Genomic DNA, 10,391 nt, shown 5'->3' on the forward strand with positions numbered 1-10,391 from the left:
CGGGATTGATTGATCTTCGCTTATCGCGTCAACGCGGGGAAAGCCTACTGCTTCGGCGAACTTTCAACTCCTAAATATCTCCATTATGACCAACCATTTTAGTGCCATCAGAAATGGACAATCCTCCCTCAAATCGCAAGCGGAGCGGTGTCCGACGTGCGAATGTGACAGCCTGTCAGCGATGCAAGTCCCGGAAACAGCGTTGTGATCAGAACATCCCGGCGTGTTCATCCTGTACACGTGCCGGAGTTCCCTGTGTAAGCGTTGACATAGACGGCCAATCTGCGCCTCGAAGGTAATTGACGCCTACTCCTCATTTCAAACGAATATTTCGCTTATATACTGTACAGTTACATCAAGAGTCTGGAGGATCGAGTCGCCGAGCTTGAACTTGCACTGCGTAGCCAAGGGATAGATACAGAGTCTGTGGCGGGAAGCCGGGTCTCCCAGGATGCTCTCGAATCGACACCAGAAGCACCTCATTCTAGCGATCTGAATTTGCTCGGTCTACTTGTTCCTAAGCCAGTTGATTTACAGCACCCCGAAGACTCGGGCTATCATGCTCTACTCGACAGTATCACCATACCTGAAACCATCAAGTTTCCTCCCAAACCGACTGCCATCCAACTCACCGCCACATATTTCGAACACTCAAATTTCTTCTCACCTGTTCTGGACGAAGAATCATTTCACAGTACCATCGCCGCCTTGTACCAAGAACAGCTTACTCCCGATCAAGACACCTCAGTCCAGAAATTCCAGCTTTGCATGGTCCTAGCCATCGCTATTAGACTTCTCAATAGGACAGATTCTGCTGTTCCGACCGTTGCATCTGACTCGTTCTTCGCATCAGCTATTGGAATACTCACAAAGCGGCCGCAGGCTACGTGGAAAGGCGATCTTCAACACCTCCAAAACCTTCTCCTCGTCGTACAGTATACCATTTTCGCTTCAAATCTCTCTGCAGCTTGGCACTTTATCGGTCTAGCGACGCGATTAGCTATTGATCTCGACCTGCTAAACGAAACTCGCCTTTCCGTGACAAACAGCGCGCATGAATCTGACGCAGAAGTCAACCAGAGACGTCGGGTATTCTGGTCCACATACATCCTCGAAACAAACCTCTGTGTCATACTCAATCGACCGCGATCAATACCCGACGAAGCTATCTTTACGCCCCTCCCCTCAACAAGCGGACCTGAGTCATCAAGCCCATTAGCAAACCACTGCGTTCTCTTCCGCCAACTCGAATACGAAATCTTTCACACTCTTAACTACAAACCTCCCGCAAATGGCAACTTCTTCGACTACAAAGCGTGGAAGATGGGTATGAAAAACCGCCTTATGGATTGGCATGCTAATGTGCCCCCGGTGGACGCAACATCAAAGCTTGCGCCCCAGAACTTCTTCGATGGCGCTTTGTACATGACTCTTGTGTCTCTTTTCTCACCATCTCGCCACTTCCCTCACCTTTCAGAAGAAGAGCTGAGAGATCTTGCGCAATATGCTTCCACGAGCATTGAGCTCTACAAAGAGGGCTTCAAAGAGGGCAAGTTGAGGTTCTACTGGCGAACGACACCAAACCTGTTCCAGTCTGGTGCAGCCTTGATCCACTGTATCAAGAGTCTTACACTCCAAGGCGCAGTGTTTGATGTGAACGCGTTGAAGAGTCGGGTATCTGTATGTTCAACGGTTCTGTGGGGAATGGCAGAGCGGTATCCTCCTGGAGCTTCATATCGTGACCGCTTTGATGAGATGTCAGCCACTATTGACGAGATGGCTTCCGAGCTCCCGATGGATATCTCAAGTGAGTTTTTGTTTGGGCATAATGTTGTCCCGTCATTGGATCTAGATGGGACGGCGACGTTATGGACGACAACTCCGCCCACTCTGGATCCGTGGATATTCGATCAAACATAATTGTAACAGCAGTCTACCATCAGCCTCCGAGAAAAAAAAGAATTTATGGGCATATTTATTTTAATTTACACGACTTATACTCATGTCTTCCGTTGTCTTTCTCAATTTAGAGTAGCCTTAGAGACCTTTGAGTGGGTCAGGCGGTGCTGGATCACTCCTCAAACTCTTCTCAAATGCCGCTCTCAGCTTCATAACCGGCTGCAAGACCCAGGTATTGTACGCCAAAATATCTGTTTCCTCCTTTGGATCTCTCACCACATTGAACAAATATGGAGATTCCAGCTTTCCAGAAGATTGGTTGACCTTTGGTTCCCAGACCAAATGAAGCTTCCAGTCTTTCCACTTCACAGCTCGTAGCTCATCCTTGATGTAGAAGAGGAAGCCTTCACGCTGAGATTTGACAGCAGTCGGGTCCTTGAAGAACGCTACCTGGCTGATTCCATCGATGGGTCTATCGTTTGGGACCTCTGCACCCGCAACTTGAAGGATGGTTGTGAAAATATCGGTTACGTGGACGGTTTCGTTGGATGTTACTCCAACAGGGACTTTTCCCGGCCATCGGATGATGAAAGGGACTCTCAAGCTCCCCTCCATGGCAGTATGGTACGTCCCAGACCACGGCCCAGCAGTACCTCTGTATGGAGGTCTAAACTCAGGTCCGTTGTCAGAGGCAAATATCAAGACTGTGTTCTCACGAACTCCAAGCTCATCCAGGTGATCGATCAGTTGACCAACTCGGTAGTCCATCTCAGCCATAGAGTCAGCAAACTCTCCCTGTCCTGTCTTCCCTTCGAAGTCGCGATGCGGCAGAGTCGGGAAATGCAGATGGACAAGGGGATGGTACAAGAAGAAGGGCTTCTCTGCCTTGGCTTGACGCGAAAGCCAGTCTTTTGACTGGTCAACTAGCATCTCATCGATCAGCCTTCGCTTTTCGAGATCATACACGCAAACATTCTCAGAATCTTGTCCCGCAACACCTTTCATGATGTATGGCAATTCCGCAACTTCAGGTGTATATCCCAAAGCAGACGTAAACTGACTCTCATCAGTCGTTCTCGGAATTCCAAACCACTCGTCAAATCCCCTATCAGAAGGATACCGACCAGGAATATCACCAAGATGCCACTTTCCATGATGAGCCGTCGCATAACCTTTTGGCTTGAGACATTCCGGCAGTGTACGCTCCCAATTTGTAAGGCCTTGAGGAAATCCAGCTGGCACAGATTGTCGGCAGCCAGTTCGGATGGGATGACGACCTGTCATCAAGGCCGAGCGCGTGGGAACGCAATCACTCTCCACGTTGAAGTTATGAAGAAGAAGACCTTCTGTGGCGAGTTTGTCGATGCGCGGTGTCGCAGCGCCGCGAAGAATGCCTCCGCCATAGCAGCCGAGCTCACCCCAACCGAGATTGTCAGCTAGGATGAGCACGATGTTTGGTTTTGATGGATCTTTGGACATTTCGAATTGCTTCAATTTGCAGACGTTGATGCTTGGCTCTGGTTGCAGACAAATATTCTACACTGAGTCAACCTCATTTTAACTTCGCTGTTAGCTCATTATCCTCGTCAATCGCGTATGTTCAAGGGCTCAGCTTGAAGCCATCGGCGAACCGTCCGAAACCCCACATTTTCGCTCATCGCCGACGCTCACCTCCGAAGACTAAAATCATCTTCCCTTCAATAACCTAGCAAACCTTCTTGAAGGGTAAAGATACGCGATCTTAACATTCAATGGCGTGCGCAGCTGATCATCTATGATACCTTATCATGTTAAGGAGCTATAACTCTTGGGATGGTGATGGATGGGTATAAAGACGGCTGATAGTCGACGACTGGACGATCAATTCGATACAGGCTGCTGAATTACCCAGTATATTTGGGCTTGTATCAACATGGCGCTGGGTAAATCTACTAAGATGGATCACGTTCAGGCTGATAAGGAAACCCACGATCTTGATGATGCGTCGCAGTCAATTGTTGCGCATCCTACTTGGACAGATGACGAAGAGAAGGCAGTTGTCAGAAAGTAAGTTGACAACCCCTTCTCCCAATTGACGCCCCGAGCTCACATTCTAGGCTCGACATGATCCTCATGCCCCTTCTCGTCCTCGGCTTCTTCGCCCTCCAGCTCGACCGCAGCAACATCAGCAACGCCCTAACCGACACGCTCACAACCGATCTAAACATCACCAAAGACGATGTCAATCTTGGCGACCAGCTCATGATGGCCGGCATAATCATCGCCGAAATCCCCTCCAACATCATCCTTCAAAAACTCGGCGCGCCGATCTGGCTGACGGGCCAGGTGCTTATCTGGGGAACTGTTGCGTTGACACAAGCTTGGGTTACGAACGTGCATTCCTTCTTTGCGACACGATTTCTTTTGGGGTTCTTCGAAGCTGGGTTTATTCCCGGCGGACAGTATATGCTTGCGCTGTTTTATCGGGAGAAGGAGTTGGCGTTGAGGACGTCGGTTTTTTATTTTGGGAATTACTTTGCTACTGCTACGGGGTCGCTGATTGCTGCTGGTGTCTTGCAGATGGGCGGTATAGCTGGTCTGGCTGGCTGGCAGTGGCTCTTCATCAGTTCGTCCCTCTTACAAAGCTTCGTAATTGACATTGCTAACACGAAACAGTCGAGGGCATCTTTACTCTGCTGGTCTTTCTCGTCTTCATCCTTCTTCTACCCCGATCACCAATTCACACGAAACCTATTCACGGCCGTTTCGACCTTTTCACCTCTCGTGAGCGTGAAATCATGCACGACCGAATCTATCAAGAAGACATCTCCAAGACCGAAGCCCACGCAAAGATCACATTCCGAGGCATTACCGCCGCCCTCACCGATTACCGTATATGGATCCACACTATTCTAAACCTCGTATCTCTCGCTCCAAAGGGCGGCCTTCAACTCTACGGACCAACCATCATTCGAAGTCTAGGCTTCAGCAAGATCAACTCCAACCTTCTAAACTCCGTCAGCAGTTTCCTCGTCGTTTTTCTCAGCTTCGCCATCGCTTGGGCTTCCGACAAGACGAAGCAGCGAGGTCTATGGTGCATGGTCGCGTTTCTTTGGAGTATTACATTCGGCGGTGCTTTGTTTGGATCTACTGATAAAGACAAGTGGACCAAATACGCCCTCTTCACCCTCTTAAGTAGTGGCAATGCGTTATCTCAAGGTCTCAATGATGCCTGGTTGAGTATCAATACTCGATCTGCTGAGAAGCGCAGTATTGGATTGGCGTTGGTTGTCATTGGGAGTAATGCTGGTGGACTAGCTGGAAAACAGCTTTTTCGTGAGAGTGATGCGCCAAAGTATACAAAGGGATTCTTGGCTATTGTCTTGTTGTATGTGGCTGCTCTGCCGATTACTGCGGGGATTATGGGGGTTTATTGGCGACAGAATAAGAAATTGGAGAGGGAGCTCGTTGAGAATGAGGGGGATGTTGATGAGCAGGTTGGTAGAAGCCAGCGCTTCCAGCTGTAGGTGTTGAGCCCTGTAATGGCAATCGTTCTTGCGTATATTTCATCGTTCTACAAGCCTGGCCTCTCTACTACTTCAATTTAAAGAACATGATGAAGAATGATGGTATCAGGTGAAAGCGGCTTAGTCCCTGGCCCTAAAAGTTCCCTTCTTCAGTGGGGACGAACCCCGACAACGGCCCAAATTGACCGTCCCTAACCGCAAAAGGCCGCTCCAAGCATCAACCTCCAATGAAAAAGCCCCCTCTCCACCGCTGACTCTCAAATGCTGGTCGATCCAGGCTCGATAACAAGCCCTGTCAAGCTGAGCATCTGCACACCGAGACAAGATCCCCGGGCCATCATGGACTCACCTCACACAGACGAGAAGAACACCACTCTGAATGAGCAAGAACGAAAGTTCGTCCCCTCACCCCCGGCACCTCTTCATATTCCCTAACAAATGTAGAAAACTCCGCAATCGCTTATCGCAACGAGCGTTTCGTCGTAGACAGGCAGAATGTATTCGCGAGCTGAAGAACCGCGTGAATGCGGACCAGCGATCTGATAGTGAGCGTGTAGAAGCGCTTCAGAAGGAGAATCGATTGCTGAGACAGCAGTTGATTGATGTTCAGACGAAAATGTCGCGGATGATGGCGTCGGTGCAGTTGTTGAGTGACTCAGTGGCTAAGACGCTTGATGATACGGCGAGTGGTGAGGGGGATGAGCGATGCAGAGATGGTGAGAGAGAAAGAGATCAGCGGGTGAATGGGGAGACTAGGAATGACGAACAGATTGTTGAAGAGTCGGCGTTGCAGTCGATTGACTTGGAGGCGTTTGATCCGTCGATTCTGGACTTTGATGCACCGTTTTCATCATCAAACGTCAGCGGTAAGCATTGCCATCCGGAATCGAAATCAAGCTAACAGTGACACACAGCTCCAACGACAGATAATGGCATCTCATCAGAACTCATCAATGTTTCCGGAACAAGTCCATTCTACTCTCAGATCCCAAACATCTGGAGCCACGAGTATCAGATGGGCATGCAGCCTTATCTAACTGCCATCAATGCGACAGCCGAGTCAAGCATGGTTTTAGGGAAAGATTACTCATTTACCAATTCACCATTCTCGGATCATATCCAATTACTTCAGCGAATGCTCAAGAACAAGCTTAATACTCTTGGATTTGTTCCAGAAGGTCATAATCCTGTCCAGAGGTATGCCATTCCATCTCAACATCTTCGAAGCTTCCTAACATATCTAGTGTCTACCAACCAGTCCTTATGGTCTTATCCATGTTCAACAGCATGACCCGTCCAGACGTAATGGCATGGTACGCCAAAACACGCTTCTACCACATCATCGAACTCACAGCCTGGCAACTCTACCCATCCTCCGCAACCTTCAACAAACTCCATCCCCGCTACCGCCCTACAACAGCACAGCTTGAGAATCCTCACCCCGGCATCATCGACTGGATCCCCTTTCCTACAATTCGCGATCGCTTAATTCAGCTGCACTCTGCAAACCCTCACATCGACCAGATCTTCTGCGACGCTGTAACAGGCTACGTCGTTGAGGCGCTCATGTCAGATCTCGTCCTGGGTGCCCCGCAGATAACGGTCTACGTGCGTGTAACAGACCTCATCAACACCATGTCGTCCGGAACATCCGAGAGCGAAAACACAATTGCTATGCTCCCTGCACCCGACATTTCAACGTTATTCTCATCACCTGCGTATGCTCGCGCCGCGTTCAATAAATTGAACATGGACAAGGGCGCGGGCTACTACAAGATCGACCCCGCATTCTTCGAAAAGTATCCTGAACTCTGGGACCAGGCCAGCGATCTCACAGCAACGGGAATGCCGCTAAAGCCAAAGTATCAAAAGATCCTTACGTATCCGAAACCGCTCGACTCCTCAACTGTGGAGACTTATCGAAGCTTCATCGATTTTTCTCTCGATGCAGCGAATACGATATCAATGTCCCCATGATCAACCAACCGGGCCGGTTCGCGTTATCTATCAAAAAATAAACTCTCACATGATGCAATACACGTGTGAAGACGGCATTGTTAGCGCAATTGGGTTTGGTAAAGTTTCGGGAAGCGTAATGGAATGTTGAGTAAACGACCCACCACGACGGGTTTGACTAACACGCCAGTTACTAACACCTCGATTCTGTGATTCATCTGTGGATCATCGAGTGGGGATGAAATCATCTATATAGAAATGCCAGAATTAGTACAGCACCATCACAACCACCATTCTAACTCATCGTCAAAAATGCCGTCTCAAATACCAACTTCAATTCCTCGCTATAGTTTCATGGACGATTATAGCGAGGGTGCACATCCTGCTCTTCTCAAAGCGTTAATCACCAGCAATACAACCCAAGAAACCGGCTACGGAGGCGATGCGTACTGCGATCTTGCACGGCAACGAATTCGTCGACATCTCGGCCGTAACGACGTTGGCATATTCTTCGTGCCGAGTGGGACATCAGCCAATGCTATCTCTATCGCTGCATGTCTTCGACCCCATGAAGCTGTTATCGCTGCTAGCTCCGGGCACATCGTTACAAGAGAAACAGGCGCGGTAGAAGCAAGCGGCCACAAAATCATCAACGTCACACCTCAGAATGGAAAACTTACGCCTGCGACGATCGAGCGAGCATTAGATGATAATTGGCATTTTCCTCACATGGCGAAACCTCGACTGGTGTATATATCCAACGCAACTGAGATCGGAACCATATACTCGAGAGCCGAACTCGCAGCTATAAAACAAGTCTGCGAAAAGAACGGCCTGATTCTCTTCCTCGACGGCGCTCGAATAGGCACAGCCCTCGCCTCAAAGGCAAACGACATGACCCTCTCCGACATCCTCGAACTCACAGACATATTCTGGATTGGCGGCACAAAAAACGGCGCCCTTCTCGGCGAAGCCGTAGTCGTTAAAGACGCCCGCCTCTCCTCCGAATTCGAATTCTACGTCAAACAGCACGGTTCACTCCTCGCAAAAGGCCGTGTCATCGGCGCACAATTCGCAGAGCTCTTCGAGGGAGATCTCTACTTTGACCTAGCGCGCAAGGCGAATTTGGCAGCTGAGTCGTTATCGAGCGGTATTGCGCAGGGGGGATTTTCAGTATATGCTGCGACGGAGACGAATCAGGTTTTTGCGGTGTTGCCGTTGGGACTGATCAAGGTACTGAAGGAGAGTTTTAGTTTTTATGTTTGGGAGAAGTGTGGTGATGATGAGGCTGTTATTAGATTGTTGACGACGTGGGCGACCGAAGGGGCGCAGGTTGAGAGGTTTGTGGAGATGGTGCATTCTTGGACCGGGTAAAAGGCGTTGGAGATTGAAAAGTTACCATGGACTCGGGTTCGAAATAATGTTCTTACTTTTTTATGAGAATTTCATGTGCTTATTGATAGACAACTAATTAATTCGATCATTGCATTATATTTGCTTCTCTGAAGTGCCCAGGCAGAGGAAGGGGCTTACAAGTCTAGTATCATAGCTCAACACTGAAGAGTGATTGTTGGCCTTGGAAAGCTTTCCAGTGTTCATCGATGGCTCTCCAGGCCTCCTTTTGATCATACCCGTGGCATCATCTGAATATGGAGTCCAAACCTGGAATAGCTAGCTGTGAACAGCGTGACCCGAGACTATTCTCGCCAGACATCTCATCGAGGAATCAGTCCAGCGTTTACCAGACCTTCGAATTTTAATAGACATGGCACATCTACTCATTGTCCACCTTGGTAACTTTTATCACCAATAGAATTAGAATTAGTTCTCAATCAACACTCTGTCAAGCATCTCTCGGTTTCAAGCCTGCTTAGTCACCAGTAAGCGACGAGAAGGATTCGTACCATTTGACCGCCCAGCCGACATTGATCATCCATCTCCTCACGAATCCTCTCATTTAACGATCATGAGAGCCGTAGATACAGCTTTTGACCGGGAATTCTGTTTTCTAAAGTACCTCGACGATGCCGATCAATGCCAAGACTCAATAACCGTCAAGCGCTCGGCCTATTGGTGCTACTGCGGTCCTCTCCTCGACCCTTGGGACTCATCATTGCCAGGCAATCTCTACGACTTTGAGAGTCAAGTCTTTACAGGCTCTATTCACTCTAGGCTTCTTCCTTTTCTCAGCTATATCAACAATCTTCTCGTCGCCAAGGGGTTTAAGGATTACTTCCTCACCATACGCGCTACGACACCAACTCACGAGTTTGATCAAACAAGATGGCACACAGATGAACTCTTCTTCACTACGGACGTACTCCCCGGTACAAGACTAGGTCTCAAATCACAACACCACAAATATCTCCAGAACACCGGAACGGACTGGAAGATCTGCACTACCCTTCTCGGCCCCTCGACACTCTTCATACCCGCATCCCATCAACCCTACGCTCGCAAAGCACAAGAATGCGCCCGTAACGCAGCAAGTACAGACCATGAATGCGTGTCAATTCGTTGTGTTGGCTGTGCAGCTGCAGCAGATGCTGTGCGCGAGGAACTAGCTACTGTACTAAAACCCTTTGGTGCAGAAGCAGCAGAAATAGGTGAATGCTCTGTGTTCAAAATTGGCAGGGAATTTGGAGCTGTACACTCTGAACCTTGTATGAGTGAGGGGGGTAGTGGTAGGGTTTTCATCAATGTCGTGCCGGGGGCAGAGGATGAGTTGAGAGTACTCATGGGGAAATGGGGCATGCAGTTCCCTAGACAGTGGTGGGTTGGAGGGAGATGAATGCGAGACAGCTAATGATATGCATCCAGCTTATTTTCGCTTCTTGGTACGCTGTTTGAGGACCTCATTTTGCTTGTTCTCGTTAAAAGTCGGAGATTGTTGGTCTCATGGTCAGCATGTGTCTCGTCGCATTGAGGCTTCACAGCATGGGCGCGGGTAGAACTGCAGGGTAACACGTACACATAACAATTAAAGTTGAACGGACCAGCCTCCGTGTCTCGGTCTCACATCGCAAGTTT

At 49.1% G+C, this 10,391-nt stretch overlaps 6 protein-coding genes across 6 annotated transcripts; 5 read left to right on the top strand and 1 right to left on the bottom strand.

Annotated features, from left to right (window-relative positions):
• The first annotated feature begins 3 nt into the window (after window positions 1-3).
• Window positions 4-2,032, top strand: FOIG_03922 (uncharacterized protein). Its single transcript, XM_031201960.1, has 2 exons — window positions 4-295; window positions 351-2,032. Exons 1-2 carry the CDS (start codon window positions 114-116, stop codon window positions 1,918-1,920), a joined length of 1,752 nt encoding a protein of 583 aa, XP_031067407.1. The 5' UTR covers window positions 4-113; the 3' UTR covers window positions 1,921-2,032.
• A 5-nt stretch (window positions 2,033-2,037) lies between these two features.
• FOIG_03923 (arylsulfatase A) lies at window positions 2,038-3,378 on the bottom strand (the record flags this gene model as incomplete). The annotated part of the gene is made up of 1 exon (XM_031201961.1): window positions 2,038-3,378. One exon carries the CDS (start codon window positions 3,376-3,378, stop codon window positions 2,038-2,040), a length of 1,341 nt encoding a protein of 446 aa, XP_031067408.1.
• Window positions 3,379-3,745: 367 nt separating this feature from the next.
• FOIG_03924 (uncharacterized protein) lies at window positions 3,746-5,490 on the top strand. The gene is made up of 3 exons (XM_031201962.1): window positions 3,746-3,945; window positions 3,996-4,504; window positions 4,555-5,490. The coding sequence occupies exons 1-3, from the start codon at window positions 3,812-3,814 to the stop codon at window positions 5,403-5,405; spliced, it is 1,494 nt and encodes a 497-aa protein (XP_031067409.1). The 5' UTR covers window positions 3,746-3,811; the 3' UTR covers window positions 5,406-5,490.
• Window positions 5,491-5,666: 176 nt separating this feature from the next.
• On the top strand, window positions 5,667-7,382 carry FOIG_03925 (uncharacterized protein; the record flags this gene model as incomplete). Its single annotated transcript, XM_031201963.1, has 4 exons — window positions 5,667-5,800; window positions 5,850-6,271; window positions 6,320-6,602; window positions 6,650-7,382. The coding sequence occupies 4 exons, from the start codon at window positions 5,667-5,669 to the stop codon at window positions 7,380-7,382; spliced, it is 1,572 nt and encodes a 523-aa protein (XP_031067410.1).
• A 291-nt stretch (window positions 7,383-7,673) lies between these two features.
• Window positions 7,674-8,735, top strand: FOIG_03926 (threonine aldolase; the record flags this gene model as incomplete). Its single annotated transcript, XM_031201964.1, has 1 exon — window positions 7,674-8,735. One exon carries the CDS (start codon window positions 7,674-7,676, stop codon window positions 8,733-8,735), a length of 1,062 nt encoding a protein of 353 aa, XP_031067411.1.
• A 592-nt stretch (window positions 8,736-9,327) lies between these two features.
• FOIG_03927 (uncharacterized protein) lies at window positions 9,328-10,291 on the top strand (the record flags this gene model as incomplete). Its single annotated transcript, XM_031201965.1, has 1 exon — window positions 9,328-10,291. The coding sequence occupies one exon, from the start codon at window positions 9,328-9,330 to the stop codon at window positions 10,150-10,152; it is 825 nt and encodes a 274-aa protein (XP_031067412.1). The 3' UTR covers window positions 10,153-10,291.
• Window positions 10,292-10,391: the final 100 nt, after the last annotated feature.

This window comes from Fusarium odoratissimum, assembly GCF_000260195.1.
Source record: "Fusarium odoratissimum NRRL 54006 unplaced genomic scaffold supercont1.5, whole genome shotgun sequence".
In the NCBI taxonomy this organism is placed as follows: domain Eukaryota; kingdom Fungi; phylum Ascomycota; class Sordariomycetes; order Hypocreales; family Nectriaceae; genus Fusarium; species Fusarium odoratissimum.